We start from the raw sequence: 18,808 nt of genomic DNA, 5'->3' as shown, positions 1-18,808 counted from the left end.
ATGATACAGGGGAGAGAGATCGATCTATGAATCTATTTTGATTAATTCGATAGATAGCTAGGTATGTATCTCCGGTTTGGCATGTAATTTTTGATATGGTGAATAGATTCAATGTTAATTTGTGCCATTATGATGTATGCTAGTTTTGTAGCTCTATTTGTGGGTTAAGACTTCTTTTGCAGACAACATGGTTCGTTGGGAGGTCCCACCAACTTAGCCATGTCCACCTTGTATTATAGGTATTGTAGCATAAGATCGATGCATGGTAATACTTTGTAATTCATACTCTATTTCATTGGATTGTCTTTGATAATCACATATAAATTTGTACACCCTACTTTATATCATTTTACATTGTTGCTATTGTATACTAACTTATTGGTGTTCGCATGTTCATAATCTTATCTCCTTGCCTATGTAAATAGAGTATACATATATATAACCACTCTGGAAAATTAACTTGGTAATTTGAGAATTAGTTTTCTCTTTACATGCATGATTAGATAGGGTTTCATTCTTTACACAGTTTGGTTATTACATCGTTTGGTTTTGAGTTTGTCTCTTTCGGATCTCATGATTGTAGAGTGTGTTAAATTAAGCACTAAAGTGAAATGCCAAACATTGTAACCCTTTTGGTTGTCTAACCTTCCGGTCCAATCAGTGTGACATACTTATAACCTATTAAGCAAGGGCTTTGTGTGCAACCTGAGTGACCACCATATCTCATTACTTTTCCATTTCCTTGCGTACATTTGGATTGTTGTTTGGTATAATTGAGATTTCTTTCTGAAGGGCAATAACATACACACTGCAACCCTCCTGGTTGCTTAACCATTTGATTCAACTAATGTGACAGACCCGTGTCATGTCAAATAAGGGCTTCATGTGTGACCCTAGTTAGCACACATCTCATAGATTTACTCTTCAAGTGAGTGCAATTAGATAGCTACTATCGTGGACTACATCTCACTGAAAATTAGGCTAAAGCTTGTCTTTAAGCCTAATATCCATTAGATAAGTCCTTTAGTTTATGTGTTACTTGATTTTGTTTCCATTCTATATTGATAAGATTAATAAGTTAAAAAGCCTATTAATACCATAAACTCTGCGCATACAATATAACATCTCTAAATTAACAAACTCCTAATTAATAATTCAATATCAAATATTTAAAAAATTAAATTTAACTAACCCTTTCTAAATCATAAATTTCATAATAAACTTCTATCTTACCAAATATTCGTAGTAACCAAATGCAAAACAATTTAACCATAAACTTTAGCCAAGTCATCACTGATGGTACCATATTTGAAAAAAACAAAAAACAACCCACTCTCCTCGTGAGTCATCACAACGGTCACAAGCCTTCTCTAATTCCAAAAATAATAAAACGGTTACAGAGTTCGCAGGCCGCTTCCTTTATGAGAAATCAAACTAAACCGCTGTCTATGTGCAGTTTGAAAACTATAAATATGGCGTGTCATTCGCTCAATGCTTCAATACCAAATAGAATTTAGAATTATACTGCAGCGTTTCATCTGATACACGAAGGATTTTTAAATTTTAAAGTGCTTATATATTCTAGTTTTTCATTGCTTATATATTCTAGTTTTTCATTGCTTTCTGCTTCTGTGCGGACTCAGTTTTTGCAGTTCTCATACGTTTTAGTTTCTTTAATTAACAACCGCAGGCATTTCGTTTAGATCCTGTTTTCCTTATTGTTTTACAGGCCTGTAAAATGCAACAAATAGAGTATTCTGAGAAATACTACGCCGATACCTATGAGTACAGGTATGATACATTTCCCTTTTAAAGGATTTTAATGGCTTATGCTTTGAGGTTTTAGGTTTTAGACCCTAGGGTTTGAGGGCCAAATTCGATTAAAAAATCCTTTTAATTTCAATTTCAGTGGGGTAAATGCTTTGTCTCGTGATTGTGTGTCTGTGCAGGCATGTTGAGCTTCCGCCTGATGTTGCCCGGCTACTTCCCGAGAATCGCCTTCTGACAGAGGTAAGCAACGGGTCTTCTTATTCGATGTGCAAGGGCGATTCTGATGTCGTTATTTTCTAATGTGTGGTGTACGAAGTATACTCTTTCTTGTAATGGGTATGATTTCTTTCTTTTTTTTTGGTTTGGGTCGAGAGAAATGAATTTCGGGTAAAGGATAAACAAACATTAAAAAAAAAAAATCACTTGTTGCATCTGTTGGGTACTTAGGGTTTAGGTTATTGGGTTTGCCTAATTCAGGGTGATCAGCTTAGGATTTTGGCCAATTCCAGTTTTGGAACAATATTAGATGATCTGTGTTTTGGCTTTTGACATCGAAGTCAAGCTCATCGTGCATATACATATATGGAGAAACCATTTGTATTTTCAGCATCTTATTTCTGTTTGTATTACCTTAAAACGAAAAAAAACAGAGTATTAAAGACCCTGTCCTGGATGCACATCTATTTGTCTGTCCAGCGTTTCCATGTTCTAGGACGAAGAAGCTTCTACTAGACTTGCGTCCAGCACAGCCCAGTTACCCCTTTCTGCCCACCTTTTCCATATGTGCACAGTAGGTACCTCGTTTCATTCTAGAGCCTGTAAGCGCTTAATAACATGGTGTGGCCAGTACACCGGGGCTTCGGGTTCTTGTGTTAAATTCCAACTTCCTTGTAGTTTTTACAAGTTGGGAATTCTGAATGGCCAGATTCAAGCTCTACAATTGGTTTTATATTTTGGAGGTTGTGGGTCAGAGGAAGGATCTAGAAGTATCTGCTGGCAAAGACACACTTGAGACATTCCCAGATGGGATGACCTAGAGTATTCTCCAAATAATCTGCAAACACCAGTGGTTTCTTTGGCAGTGTTTTTGTGAGCATGGCTGAAGTAAGTGCGCTTCTGTGTGCGTTTACTGGTATTTCTTCTCTAAGAATTGAAATATGCTACGAGACTTCTACTCCATTCTAGACAGCAAAGATCCTCGCATGACTGCTTTTTCCTAGTCCTGATAAGACCAACTGGTGTTTTACACATAGTAGCAAGATAATACAATTCGGTACGGGAAAAATTCATTACAAAAAAATGGTACAGCTTCAATATGGAAGTACACCCTCGTAGATATGAAAATATGCATTTTGTTCTATATTTTAGAAGAATTTCAGCCTCAGGAATGCACAATAAACCAGGAAAAATAATGCATTCCTCGAAAGTTTTGCAATGTAGTTTTTATCTTTGTAGTTTTCTAAGCGTTCTTAATTTTTTTGAGAGGTTTAGCCGCTGCTTTTTGCCCTTAATAACTTGATTAGTATCAAACGCACTAAAAATCAGGTTGACTGTACCGTACATGAAATTCAATTTTGTACTATTGCCAAATTTCTGTACAGCAAAGAGCAGTACCATACAAATCTATCTTGCTACTATGTGTAAAACATCTTGACTCTTATTTGGCGGAGAGGCTTATTCTACAGCTCAGTAAGAGGGGATGGGTAAGTGTTCGTCTAAATAGAAAAATAATGTCAGCTATAATAGAAAAAAGTGAATATGCTATAAAACAATGAAAATTAACACATTGTATTTTGCACTCTAAAAATATAATGTCAGTTATAATAGGAAAAAATGAATATGCTATAAAACAATGAAAATTAACACATTGTATTTTGCACTCTAAAAATGTTTACATGGGAAGAAATTTAATCCCTCTCAACTCAATATTAAATCCGTAATTAAAATAGATCTATACTAGTTTAAAATTTATTTCTTACAAATGCTATATCCATTTAAGAAAGAGGCGCCTTGTTTTTCAACGTACCAGGAAAAGCTTTATGTTAGGACGCCAGCAATAAGGGTCAGTGATAATCCATTATCCCAAAATGGCATGTTCCCTTAGAGATTTGGCAACATGCCTACTAGGCTTCTAATATATGACAGCAAATATCTTCACATGTTTGGTTCTTTCGCTGACTCCTTCCTGACAAGTCAGAAGTGTTGTTATACCCCACACATTTCTCTTATTTAGTGTTGTATAGCTGCCGTGTAGAAGAGGCCTCAGCAAATCCATGGTGAAACGGCTGACTTGCTCATATTAATTATTTCATGTTATGGTTCAGACCACTACATAAGGAACACTCTATGTTTGAGTACTTTGATTGGATGCAAATCTAAATCTAGATCCGTGGTTACATTTTTTCAACGGAAGAAATTATGCTAATTGAAGAAATCTTGCCTGGAGCAGCTCTTAGGCATACATTGGAGCAGCTCTTAGGCATACATTGGAGCAGCTCTGGATGGACCACAAGACTGGTGGGACCAAATCTCCTCACCTAATTGTTGGACCACATCGTCAAGACTAGATCCATGCTTACTGGGCCAATATTCTTAGACATACTTATAATATAAAATTTGCAGTTTTAGTCAAAAGGAATTCAATGCAGGTTAGTTTCACCAAGTAAAGTGTGGAGTTCTTTTACAGATTGCAAGCAGTTTTATGTATGTATAGGTTCTCATTTCATACTAGATTGCTGCCAAAGCTTCAGTGCTCAACCTGAACAGGCAGGGGAAAGGATGGGGCAGAGGGTGTTCCAATTGGACCCAAAGCTTCAGTGCTCAACCTGAACGGGCAGGGGAAAGGATGAGGCAGAGGGTGTTCTAATTGGACCCAAGTTCATTGGAAATTAATATTTAATTTCATACTTCTGCAAAGTCACATACTAGGTCTATGTAACTAGTAGATGTTTTGGTCATCCATTTTTTCAACCTGAGCTTAGCATAGATCCATTATAGCCTTGGATATATTAAGCATCGAGATGGATTCAATTTTTCTACTTTAGTTTATTAGCACTATGTATGTACATGCACAGAGATAGGTCTCTACTGCCCAGGGCTAAGATCACCTTCAATTGTAAAGTTTTTTTTTTTTTTTTTTTTTCCTTTTTAGCTTCTAAAAATTGCCATTTTCTTTACTGTTTATTTGTCACAGGAATAGCTTTGCTTCTATTTTATGCTTTCAAGGGCGGGGTTTGAATTATTTTGTGTTAAATTGGTTATTTGATCAGAATGAATGGCGAGGAATCGGGGTTCAGCAGTCTCGTGGGTGGGTGCACTATGCTATTCACTGCTCTGAACCACACATTATGTTATTCAGAAGGCCTTTGAATTACGAGCAAAACCACCAGCACCCTGAGTCACACATTATGTTATTCAGAAGGCCGTTGAACTGCCAGCCAAATCACCAGCCACAAGCACATCATCCAACATAGGCTGTGGGGATTCCAGCCTGATGGTTATGCACTGTAAGTGATCTGATTTGATTAACTATTTTATCAATTAATTTTTCATTTGAAATTCAACCTATCAATTTCTCTCGACTAATTCCATCTCTGTGCCTGATTCGTAGGTGGCCAGCATTGATAATTTAAGGCTCTAAGGAGGGTAGAGTAATGGCTATTTTTGTCAAGCAAGATATTGAAGTTTTAGCTGAGTAATTTGAAAGTTCCCTTTTCCTCTTTCACCATGTAAAATTAGCTATTAGTGTGTACGTATTTCCCAGGCTATGTACAGATTTAAATTGAAATCTAGCCATGACTATCGGCCTTGAGATATGACTATTGTATATGTATCCCCTATCTTGTGAATTGTGAAATTTATATGTTTTTTTTTTCTGCGAATGGTTCAAAATTAGAAGAACAGAAATTTTGTTCCCAGTACAGTAAAGCCCAAATGCAAGAGGTCGGACGCAGGCGTTGTGGGTTAAATAATGTCATGTAATTTGTCTGATCAAGTTCTAAGGCTGGCTTGGTATCAATGAACGTTTAACTTCTAATTTTGAAGACATACATTTATTCTTTTAATTTGATGTCTTCCTGTGAGTAATATGGTGGCAATGAAAATTAACATAATGTTCACTATCTGTTCACTATCTTATATTTGAGGGACACATTTTTACTCTTTTTTTTCATTGCTTATTCGAGGAACACATTTTTACTCTTTTTTCAATGCTTTTCTAAGAGCTTGTCTTGGTTGAAGTGTTAACATGTTAACACCAGCATAGATCCATTTCCATTTCCTTTTGAAACATGGATCTAACATGATTCACCTCCTATATTTGAGGAACACATTTTTACTCTGGTTTCAATATTTTTCTAAGGGCTTCTTGGTTGAAGTGTTAACATGTTAACATCAACACATGTGAGGAACACATTTTTACTCTTGTTTCAATGTTTTTCTAAGAGCGTCTTGGTTGAAGTGTTAACATGTTAACATCAACATGGATCTATTTGAAGCATGGATCTAATATGATTCTAGAGATTCGGTTATTTTAGAGGAGTAAAAGAAAATAAGATTAATTTTTTTCAGTTTAAACTTAGTTTAAATTTATTTTAGAGTAAAAGAAAACATGTAATTTTTCATTGGTTAAATTTGTATTCGTGAATGATATATATTTGTAAGTATTTTATTCATATTTTATACAACATTAAAATATTTAATTTTAACATATTTTTATGAAGTTGAAGTTGATATTCACATAAGTAACATATTTTTATGAAGTTGAAGTTGATATTCACATAAGTAACATATTTTTATGAAGTTGAAGTTGATATTCACATAAGTTGGTTGATATAGATTTTCAAATAATTTATTTAAATAACTTGTTAAAATATTTTTGAAAAGTACAAGGTTTAAATATCTTACATTTTTTTTCTTCTAATTACCTTTACCAAGAAATTAAGTCATACTGACAACTAATTCAACATGGATAACATATTTTCTTTTTCATTTTTATTGTCACTGACATTGATTTTCTATTTAGAGAATAATTTTTTTTTATTCTAAGAGGGACACATATTAACTCCAAGTTGAGCACAAACATACTTACACATACCCTTGATTTTCTATTTAGAGAATAATTTTTTTTTATTCTAAGAGGGACACATATTAACTCCAAGTTGAGCACAAACATACTTACACATACCCTTCACTCGGCTCAATAAACACAAACATACTTACACATTGTACACTCAGTGGGCTATAGAAGAGCCTCATAGAATGAGCCTCTCGGCTCAATGAGCACGAACATATTTACACATTGCCATCACAATGGACTATAGAATGAGCCTCTTGGCTCAATGAGCACGAACATACTTACACATTGGCTTCACAGTGGGCTATAGAATGAGCCTCACAGAATGAGCCTCGCAGCGCAATGAGCACGAACATACTTACACATTGCCTTCATAGTGGGCTATAGAATGAGCCTCTTGGCTCAATGAGCACGGACATACTTACACATTGCCTTCACAGTGGGCTATAGAATGAGCCTTGAGCCTTGTGGCTCAATTTCATTATTGCAGAAAATGTGGAATATTATATTAAAAAAAAAAGAGAAAAAATGCTATTCAAATTCAAACTACTAGACTGTGATTGAGGATACACTTTTAAAAATATAAATCTAATTAAAGTTTATGTTTTACATTGCTAGCTTATTATTTTAAGAAATATAAAATGTTATTTATTTATAAATTGAGTTGTCTTTAGTGCGACTTTTTGGAAGCTTTTCCGGTGGATTTTTCCAGTCTAATTTCTTTAAAACCCTGTAGGAATTTCATTGAAATCACAAGTTTAATGGGTAACCCTTGCACAATAGAAGTGCCCTAGGGGTTTTTCAGGGTGCTAAATCCATATATATTGTAAAAAAACTAGTTTAAATAAAACAAATCAAGATTTCACCACAAATTTTCCTCCCAGATTCCGCAGTGGGATATATTGTAAAAAAACAACTTTAAATAAAACAAATCAAGATTTCACCACAAATTTTTCTGCAAATCAAGATTTCACCACAAATTTTCCTCCCAGATTCCGCAGTGGGATATATTGTAAAAAAACAACTTTAAATAAAACAAATCAAGATTTCACCACAAATTTTTCTGCAATTCCAAAAAGTCGCACTAAGGACAAACCACATTAAAGATTTTTAGATTTGATCCAATAGAAAAATCAAGATTTCACCACAAATTTTTCTGCAATTCCAAAAAGTCGCACTAAGGACAAACCACATTAAAGATTTTTAGATTTGATCCAATAGAATGTGGTTCATCATCAGGTACACTAGATCTAAGACTCTTTAATGTGGTTTATCTAGAAAACTATTTGTAAATATCAGAAAACTATTTATAAACATTACAAACCATTATTATTTATTTATTATTACTATTAATTTTTTTAAAGTAGATTTCTCTCTTTCTCCTTAATTTAATTTAAAGAAGATATACATAGTACAATATATTTAAGGTAATTATACAATCATGTTAATGATACATGAATTTGGGTGAGGAAGTTATCATTAAAACCCTTTCAACTATTTGAGATATATGCAAAATGCTTTTATAAATCCACTTGAAAATGCCAAGTTTATCATCAAGTACACTTGTTCTAAAACTCTTTAATGTGGTTTATCGGAAAACTTTATAAACATTACGAACCATTATTATCTATTTATTATTATTATTAATTTTTTTAAAATAGATTTCTCTCTTTCTCCTTAATTTAAAGAAGATATACATAGTATAATATATTTCAGGATAATTATACAATCATGTTAATGATATATGAATTTGGGTGAAGAAGTTATTATTAAAACTCTCCCAACTATTTGAGATATCCTCAAAATGCTTTTATAAATCCACTTGAGATATACTAAAAAAAATGTCATTATAATTCCACTTGAAAATGCATTATAATATATGTTTTTACATTGTAATTTTTAATTAAAAATAAAAATAAATTATAAAGATGTATGTTAATTTATGTTTTCATTTTAATTTTTAATTAAAAATAAAAATAGATTATAAAGATGTATGTATTTTTGTTTTCCAAGTTATTTATTTTAATGAAAAATATTAATAAAAAAATCAATTTTAATGATAATAATGATAAATTATTTATAGAGTTCCAACAGGGGACAACCTGATGAAGCGATCCTTTTTTGGCCCTCACTGGTGTCATTTCTGCAACTTGGTGGATGAAACTGCTTCCCACATCTTCCTGAATTGCCCAAACATTCGCCACTTATGGAACCTAGTATCTTCTGTCATTCCATCCCCTTTTTCCTGGCTTCTGGGCACCCTGGACGAGGCCTGGAACGTTTGGTTTTCCTCTGTTACTCCCACCAGATTGAGAAATCTCCCCTTACTGTTCTGTTGGGCTGTCTGGATTGCCCGTAATCAGCTCATTTTTCATAACTCCCCTCCCAGGTGGTCTATCATTGCAGCCTTGATCAAAGCAGACTTTGACCTCATCCCGGATGACCCTCCCATCTCTCGCTCCCGCATCATCTCTCCCGAACAGTTTGATCCCTCCCGTCCCTGGGATTTTTTTGATGGGGCCGCGCAAGAGAATGGTTGTGGGGGAGGGGCTCTCCTACACCTATCTGAGAGGCACTCCTTCAGGCTATCCATGGGATTGTGGGGGGGTACTAATAACTTTGCTGAACTTTCAGCAGCCTATTTCATCATCCGATTTGCATCTGAGAAGGACTACCATGCTCTACAACTGTTTGGTGACTCAAAGATTGTCTGCGACTGGTTGAATAAGCGTTCCTATTGCTGGTCTTTTTCATTAAGACACATACTTGATGAAGCTTTAAGACTGATCTCCAATTTTGATTCTTTTTCATGCAATCACATCTACAGGGAGCGGAACTCAGAGGCTGACCGCCTTTCCAAAGAAGGCGCGAACCGGGAGCAGGGCATCTGGCTGATCACGGAGCAGATAGATGGTGCTAGCTATCAGTACTATCATAGATCATTTATGGACATAATGGTCTAATTTTTGGATAGTTTATTTTATCTGATATTGTACATATATATATTTTGCTATTTATGAACTGTTATGAACTGTTACTTTTTTTGGTATTATCCCCCCTGTGTGGACCAGATAATACATATTTTGATGGTTATGAACTGTTACTTTGTGTGGACAAGATAATACATATTTTGATGGTTATGAACTGTTACTTTGTGTGGACAAGATAATACATATTTTGACGGTTTATGATACTTTTTATGAACTGCTACCCAGATGTCTTTGATATTTTCATCTTTTGTTTCTGATGGATGGAAATATTAGAATATGTATATGCATCTACAAAATGTAATTTCTTCCATTAATAAAATTACAAATTTTTCAAGGAAAAAAAAATATAAATTATTTTATCATTAAAATTTAATTTTTAAATTTATAATTAAGTTTTTTTATTATAAAAATTAATTTGGTTTCTAATTATATTTTTTTAAAATTTAATTTAAATTAATAATTAAACTTCATTTTATTTTAGATATTTCGCATGTGAAACAATAATTTTTAATAAGATATCATTCAAATCCTATATATGAAACCTTACATTAAAGATGTCATTTAAAAATATAAATGTAAAGATAGTATTTAGGTTTGCTGTTTTACTGATTTTTTTTAATGGCTTGGTTTGATTTTATTTTTGGATAATTATAATTTTTTTAATGTTTATATTATGAGTTTGTTTAATTTAATTTAAAATAATAATTAAATTTCATTTAGTTTGATTTGATGTGAAATAATAAATTTTAATAAGATATTATTCAAAGTCAATTTATAAAGTCTGAAAGGGGTTATTTTTTAAAATTACATTAAAAATTTCATTTCAAAGGCAAAATTTTAACAGTTTAAAAAATAAATCTAAAATGGTGTTTGGAGTGTATAAATGTAAAATTTTAAAATATAGATATAAAATAGAATTTTGAATTAATGCTTTAAAGTGAATTATTTTTTGAAATATTTGGTTTGATTTAAAAAAAAATGTAAATGTAAATGTAAATATTATTTGGAGTTTACATTTTTTACATTGTGTTTGTGAGAAATTTTTAAATTATTTTTCTTTTATGATTTTTAAAATGAATAAATATAAATTTTATGTTTAATATAATAATTGTGAATGTTACATGGTATTATGTAGAGTTGTATATCTAGATTCTATGTTGCATTAAGTTATGCCATAGAGAATGGAGAATGTTTAGTTGCTAGAACATGTGTGGATGTTCAAAATGATGTCATGTTATTTGTTTGTTAAGTTCAATGAGTGGCTTGGTAGCAATGAATGTTAACATCTAATAATTCACTTCTGGTTTTTTTATCATTTGTCCATTTGTCCATTATTTTTGGCCATCAATTTCATTGAAAATTAGATGTGGAGCATACTATGTTAATAGAAAAGATGATGATCAAGGAATGTAAATGTAAACGTTAATTAAAAATTTATGGACTCTTTCACCTCTACTTGAGGACTACTTTCATTTGGTTGAAGTGTCAATTTTGTTGTGTACTCTTCTTTATATTGATCTTTTGACCATTTGATATATCTTCTTGGTTAGATGATTTTATAGCAGAATGATTCAATACCTTCAAAAATTGAAACTATTATTCGCTTGAAGCTACGCTACTTATCTTGATTTCAATCCTTGAGATGCATTGTTCCTCTCAATAGCACTTGCAACATCCTCCAAGCTAAATATCTCTTTGTATGTTTCAATCCTTGAGATGCATTGTTCCTCTCAATAGCACTTGCAACATCCTCCAAGCTAAATATCTCTTTGTATGTAAAGAAGATCTTCAGAAAGCCTAAAGTTTCCTTTACAATTGAAAGATGGGTCTTCCTTGACTCTTTATTTCCCTTTTCGACTTTCCATTTGAACCAATTATCAATTAATGGGAAATGCCATCACTAAAGCTTTCTAAACAATTGAACCTCTTTGGTGACATCTCCTTTCGAGTTTAAACCATTCTTCTGTGGATTTTATTTTTAGATATTTAACTTTCATTATTTTACCCTATTGTGCAAACTGTTGTCATTGATGTCAAAGTCTAGTCATTGACGTCAAGTATACAAGTTTAGGGGGAGTTTGTTGTTGAGTTTGTATGACACTCTGAGATAATCCCAAGGGATCAGAAGTTACGATAGTTTGAAGTTCCATAGGGTTCTAGGTGCACATGGTTCCTCATATGCTAACAAAAGCTGTAAATGAGTTTCTTGTTATCTAACATAAAAATTGATGGCACTCCATGGAACTTTTGGCCAAAAGGTTTTGTTGACGGTGCTAGACCTGCCAACATTCAGGGGATCTCCCTGGTATGAAGTCCCAACTAGACCTCACACCATTTGGTGTAGGAGTCCCATTTGGTACGATGCAACAATTTCCATTATCTTAGAGATTTTCCTTAGCTCTTTCTGTTCAGCACATAAAAGTGTTATGGTGTTACGTACCTGCCATACCACAATCTCTGAATCACCTACCACTTTTAGCATAACAACATTGAGGCTGAGGGCTTTGCGCAAATCCAAGATGAGTACTTCATATTCAACAGTGTTGTTTGTGCACTCGAACTCCAAATGGCTTGAGACTAAGTGTTTTCTCTTCCTTGGGTCAATCAAAACAAACCCCACTCTAGATCCTTCCTGTGCTTTGGATCCATTAAAATACAAAGTCTAGAAGTCATCTCTACAAAGACCACTTGTCGCACTAGTACTGCTAACACTACTACTACTACTCTTACAAAGTATTGTACAAGTTTCATTTTCACCAGTTGGGCAAGGAAGGAGACCCAACTCTGTATCTATTGGGGTGGGGCTTGGCTGTGTGAGGTAGCACCTCAGCTGCATATCTAAAAAGCAATTTTTGAATAGAAGTTCTGCGAAAGCCAACAGTTCATTCTGACCGACCAAGGGAGTAACATTTTGTTTCATATACCTCTCAGACAACACTCAAATCTAGTTGTTTCTGCCCCGGTATGGAAGCCATAAGTATGACTAGTCTATAGCAAAATATCCTTGCAACTTGCTGGACCAATATTTGCTGAGCAGTAAGCCATATGCTTCTGGGATGTCCACGATCACAATGTTGATGCACTAGTGAACTTGTCGGTCGAGTTGGATGATTTGCATGACTGTACTACTCTATTGCACATTGATCTGTTTAGCAATGGAGAGTGGAATGACATTGACTGATGCGCCAGAGTCAATCAAACAGTTGTGGACATTGGAGTTGAATATTTCGAATGATAACAAAAATGGTGGGAAAAGAAAGTTCACTTCTTCCATGTGAAGCGCGTTGAGTACAAATGCGTGTGATCTGGGAGACTTACTTGGTCCCTTGCTGGAAGAGGAAACATTTTCTATGGAGGTTTGCCTAATGCGCGCAAAAGAATATCCCGCTGACCCCATGAGTTTGGTGAGTTCGTACAGAGAGATGTTTGCATGAGTCTTCTTCATGTCTTCAACATTATTATAGTCCAAAGAGGGAAGACTCACCAATTTGTCCAAGGGAAGACTTGTGTTTGTACTGTCTAGTGGAGTATTTTGAAGTGAACTGCTCATGGACATATCTTTCGTTGGAGCTGTCTTCTCAGACTTGATTTGTGTTTTCTGTGTTGAGGATGCTGACGGATAAACTTTTTTGAACATTTTCTTGAATTTCTCTTTTAGTATCTCAATCACAGTAGGATCTCCTTGATTCTCAAGTTGTATCGACTGTTCTGTTTTGGGGGCTCCTTCTCAGTGGTTGTTTTCTTCTAGGCGGCGTTTAGACACTGATACATGTTAACCACACGCCCAAAACTTGGAGCTTCATCAGATGCAACTTCTTCTTCGTCATCTTCATCTTCTAGTTGAACCTGCTCGCCCACATTAAAATGATCATTCACCCTTAAAGCCACGAAGCCCATAACTCGGTTCCAATTTGCACAGGTCTTCTCTGAATGTCGTGCTTGGTGGAATTCATAGAAGTTATCCTTCCCAAACAGGTTCGTTTGGAGCAAAACATTTGAATTTCATGTAGACTTAGCTGGGTGACTACTGCTACTACCTCATGTCACATTATTTCTACGTGCAAAACCGGAAGGTTTGTTACTTACTGTTGTCTCAGATGTTTGTTTCTTGAGTTCTGCTACTTCAGTTGTCAAGGACTTGAGGAGATGAGTAAGGGTCTCAATTTCACTTGTTTCCTTTTCCTTTACCTTACTCACAACACTCTGAGACCTCCTGCCCACGTCTTTGGAGTCCTTCACTGGTTCATCATCTACAATGACTCCAATCACACTTAGGTCTTTCTCTACATTAATTGCTTCTTGGCAATTTTCGGAAAGTGCTGGTTTCACATCTCGGTTGACAAATTGCGCAATGCTGGTTGGTAATGCGGACATGTAGTAGTCGACTGTGATGGAGTCATTAGGTTTAGTGTCTACAGTAAACTTGTTCATGATATCGTTAAACCTCCTGTTAAAGTCTTTCACTTTCTCTTTCGGCTCCATCTTAAGACTACCCAATTCTTTCAACAACATGGCAGGGTTTTTGTCATCAACAAATTTCTCAAGGAAAATTCTCTTGAACATCCCCCAGTTCTGAATGGAGTTGAAAAGAAGGCTGTGGTACCATACAACTGCTCTACCATCCAAGGTACATGGAAACAATCTACATGCAACATCATCGTAATGTACCTCAAGTTTCTACAGATACAGGTAGAACGTATCTAGATGGTATTCTGCCTTCACTGCTCTGTTAGGGTCATACTTCGTTAACAACTTCTCTATGTGACTTGGCATCTTATGCAAGGCACCATGGAGTACCAATGGGCCATGTGTAATCCATTCCAGATTTTGATCAGCCATGTTGTCCTCTTCTTTGTACTCCTCCTCTTCTTTTGAATCAGATGGTTCAACCTCCAAATTAGTTGGTTTGTCTCCGCCTCCGCCTTCCCCTCCACTGCCTCCGCTGCCTTCCCCTCCACTTCCTCCGCCAGAACCTAAGCCCAAGAGTGTGTTGTTAACTTCTTCTCCTTGTTAGAAAACTGGAGGTTCCTCCTCGTTCTCAACAACTTCTGCCATCTCTTCAAGAGTGGTGAGGATTACTTATTCAACAGACGAGACTACCACTCCTGTGGGTGTAGTCTTTTGCTTCCTCTGTGGAAGAGTGTGTACTCCTGGGATTAGTCCAATAACTTTGGCAAATTGATGGGCGATCAGATAGATGAAGTGAAGGCGATGATATGAAAGTTCTCGTTTAGGTCTGGGAGGTGAGGAGTAACCAACTTCAGATTTGCACATGGGAGAGAGAGAGTTCATGTTACCGCCTTGAGCAGATGACAGATACGTGGGGTTGAGAGGAACTTCAGCCATAAACAACTAGCAACCCTCCTTCTAGTGCCAAAAATGTTGACGGTGCTAGACTCGCCAACATTCAGGGAATCTCCCCGGTATGAAGTCCCAACTAGACCTCACACCATTTGGTATGATGGCCCAGTCCAATATCTTATAGTTTTGCCTTAGCTCTTGTTGTTCAACACATGAGAGTGTTATGTTTGTAACTTCAAGAAAGCAAAGTGAGTGTGTCTGGTGAGTGCGTAATGTAACTCTTTGTCTGATTTCTCTTACTTTCAAAAGGGGGGAGTAAAGTGAGCCTCTTAATGAGAGGGAATAGTCCCAACCTAGGAAGAAACACATGCGAACAACAAGAAGGGCATATCCAACATCCAGCGGAATAGTCCATAGTGGATGTGGCAGTTGTAAAAACCAAATTTTAAGGGAAAACATGTACACTGTCCAGCAGAATAGTCCACATGGGGGTGATGGTAATTAAAACCAAGAAAACACAAATATGGTCTGTCTAATGTCAATCGGAGTAGTCCAAATGGATGGGAAAACAATCATAAACAATACAAGACATCTTAAAAAATATGAGTACTAAAATAACAAAAATAGTTCAACTATCTTAGTACAAGTTAAGAAAACATGCATTACAAACATTTAAAGAATAGTCTTACAAACGAATACAAAACATGCGTGAAAATATGCTGGCTTGAGACATGCTTCTGAATTAAGAAAAATATCCAAGACACATCTGTACACCATACATCACTAGTCCCAGCAGTGGGACATTAGATCCACTCATCTCTCCTCAAAGAACAGACTATAGACTCTCAAGGCTATGTGGGAGGAGCCAAGGTGAAAAGTCCTTTGCTCATACAATGAGGGTGTATATATAGCCAAGGGGGTATAACTGACCCTTGTGACTCTTCAACTTCCCTCATGACTATTTGACTTTCTATGACTTTTCGACTTTACATGACTCTTCAACTTCATATGTGGGTCTCTTGGACTTCCACTTTACATTACATTAATTACAACAAGTATGGCCCATAGTAGTGATGTGGCTGAGACAACTCATGACACAACTCGACATGACACTGCTGACATGTACTGGCTGACTGTGGTGTCTGTGTCGAGCTGTTGTGCTGCTGAGTGATGATATGCTCTCGGTGTAACATGTCTTCACCTCCGCATGGAAAAGTGTGTAGGGTCTTTGATGGTCTTGGTATTTTCTTTATGGTGCATGTGAATGTGTCCCTTTCACTCACTTTCTCGATATGCTTTATGCATTCGTTCGACTGAGAGCAAGTTTTCTAGCATGCGCCTCTTCTCCATCCCGTTCGTCATCGTGCCATGTTTCATCGATGTACCTGTTCCTGCAATCACTCATGACGAGACAACATCAAATCCAAAAATATCCTAGTCTAACATGATGCATTGTTTTCTGTTTCAGTGCAGGTGACTGGGAGAGGGACAAGGCACTGAAATTGCATAGAGCATAGCTTAGGTCGGGATGCGAGGCTCTGAAGCATTGCCTGGAAAAACTGTGTAGATGTCACTGGGAGGTAGATTTGTGCAACCCGAGACAACAGTGACAACTGCAGGGCAAAACCCACATGGGAGATAGAATTGCATAGTTTCCAGGAGGAAGGCTAGGTAGGGTGTCAGGGAACTGCTGGGCCATTCTGCGCAATTTTGAAGGGGAACACTGCGTAGGTCATCTAGCTGGGATTTGGGCAATTTCTTCAGGGAAGACAATGTGGGCAGTAGGAGGCATTGGCAGAAAAATCTGCACAATTTTCCAAAGGAGGACAAGCTTGGGCTGCGGGAGCTACTGGCCAAAATTGCGCAATCCTGGGAGATAGTCTGAGCCCGGACATGACTGTGCAATTTCTGGGTTGATTTTAGAGTGGTACAGAAGGGTAGGTGATAGATAGATCTGTGCAATTTTCTAAGTGAGAGCAGAAAAGGTAAGTAGGGAAGCTTGTCTGACAGTTCTGCATAGTTTCTGGGCTGATTGTAGAGTGGGGAGGAAGGGCAGGTGAAGGACAACCCTACGCAGTTCCTGAGCTGATTGTAAAGCGGGGAAGAAGGGCAGGTGAAGTACAACTCTGTGAAACTCTTGGGTTGATTGCAAAGTGGGGAAGAAAGGTAGGTGATAGACAACTTTGCGAAGTTTTAGAGATTAGTACAATCCTGGGTCACAACTCAAGTCATTTCTATGTTTGACCAATGGAAGGCTTGATGGGAGATCTTGCAGGAAGCGTAGAATAGATCAGGTTCTGGTACAAATTTTACATAGTTTTGGGAGACATTCAATTGAATCATTTCTAGAATTACGTAGTACAGGCTGCTCGGAGGACATCTTCAAGCTCTACGCAGTTCTGGGCAGCAATGCAAGGTCATTGAGATTGGGTCTTGTTGATGGAGGGTTGTTCGATCGACAGATTTTCATGAAAATGACTAAGTGTGGAGACGAGTGTACTTGTGCATACATTACAATGAGATCACACACTTAGCATGACTCGACAATAACACACCTCAAACCAACAAGACAACTATGTGCTTAGTGAGACTAACTTCAAGGTTAAGAGTGACAAGTGCGTTAGTTGAAATATGTCTCCGAACGACCATGACGACACTTGTGCGACAATGCTTACAACTTCGTGTGTGAGTGCGACTGGTGTTGACAGGGTGAAAACAACTCATTCACATAAAGACAACCTTCAAAATTCCAGAACAAACTCGCAAGCATGACATAGCGATCACCATGCCAAAAGACTACTAATGATCGATCAAGCAAAAAGGGTGTGAAGACCCAACAAGGGATCATGGGATGAGCCCGAGTGTTTGCAACCATCAAGGGGAAAAACCAAGGAAGGCTCTGAAATTTGGATGCAGGCCAAAATTTTGGAGGGTGTTGCAGCCGCTACAACATGTTTTAACGTGGAGAGTCAGTCACACAATTGACAGAGACCATGGAAGGGAATATTTTCCATAAAACAACAGTAAATTTCATGTTGTGTCACAGAGGTTAAGTAAAAAGTGTAGTGGGATTATTATAATGGAGATTGGTATGGTTGACAAAGTTTGTGGGATGGAGAAAACTTTGATAGCAAACACGAACATTCATGTCCTGCCGTGGAGGTTCTGATGAAGGACTTAACATAGTGACTGTCATAGTAGATAGACTCTGGGAGACAAAAACTCTCCTAGTATGGTAATTAATGTAATCTTGCACCTTGACCAATTTTTTGTTAACGAACAAAATCATTGTAAAACACAATCCCCGAGACCTCGTTTTGTACATGTGACAAGTATATGAAAACTGGCAGTGATGAAACAAGGCAATGTGGCCCATTATAAAAGAATGTGTGGTGGGTGACATGTCAACATATGATGACATGGCACATCATACATGAGATACGTGGTAGATTTTTTTGACATTTTTGGGTGGCCAAGTGGGCCACATATGTGTGACATGTTGTACCACTTAGAGGGTGACACTTGGCAAGTTGTTGACGTAGGATGACACATGACAAGTGATGTGCATGATGTGTGGCACATGGTGATTGGTACATGTGGAAATGAGGTGGAAAGAGAGGCCAAAAGGTGTAGGCACTGAATGAAGGTTCAACGACTGTGATTTATCATAGTC

The 18,808-nt window shown here is 36.5% G+C and overlaps 1 protein-coding gene across 2 annotated transcripts; it reads left to right on the top strand.

Annotated features, from left to right (window-relative positions):
- The first annotated feature begins 1,444 nt into the window (after positions 1-1,444).
- On the top strand, positions 1,445-5,834 carry LOC149147509 (cyclin-dependent kinases regulatory subunit 2-like). Of its 2 annotated transcripts, none has more exons than XM_089438018.1 (5): positions 1,445-1,652; positions 1,730-1,791; positions 1,950-2,010; positions 5,040-5,276; positions 5,381-5,834. In XM_089438018.1, exons 2-4 carry the CDS (start codon positions 1,739-1,741, stop codon positions 5,241-5,243), a joined length of 318 nt encoding a protein of 105 aa, XP_089294144.1. In that variant the 5' UTR covers positions 1,445-1,652; positions 1,730-1,738; the 3' UTR covers positions 5,244-5,276; positions 5,381-5,834. The 2 variants fall into 2 exon arrangements, with proteins under 2 accessions (XP_089294144.1, XP_089294145.1); XM_089438019.1 differs by having other exon boundaries at positions 1,484-1,568.
- The last annotated feature ends 12,974 nt before the right edge of the window (positions 5,835-18,808 follow it).

The sequence above is a fragment of the Pinus tabuliformis genome, chromosome 9, assembly GCF_031772625.1.
Source record: "Pinus tabuliformis cultivar Carrire ecotype Pingquan chromosome 9, CPIR1, whole genome shotgun sequence".
NCBI lineage: Eukaryota > Viridiplantae > Streptophyta > Pinopsida > Pinales > Pinaceae > Pinus > Pinus tabuliformis.
The sequence above is the reverse complement of the archived record's forward strand: the minus strand, read 5'-3'. Positions and strand labels throughout refer to the sequence as shown.

Coding starts and splice junctions, on each gene's coding strand:
- LOC149147509 (XM_089438018.1), top strand. CDS start 1,739: ATGCAACAAATAGAGTATTCTGAGAAATACTACGCCGATACCTATGAG. Junction 1,792..1,949: donor GCCGATACCTATGAGTACAG/GTATGATACATT, acceptor GTGTCTGTGCAG/GCATGTTGAGCTTCCGCCTG. Junction 2,011..5,039: donor AGAATCGCCTTCTGACAGAG/GTAAGCAACGGG, acceptor TTATTTGATCAG/AATGAATGGCGAGGAATCGG.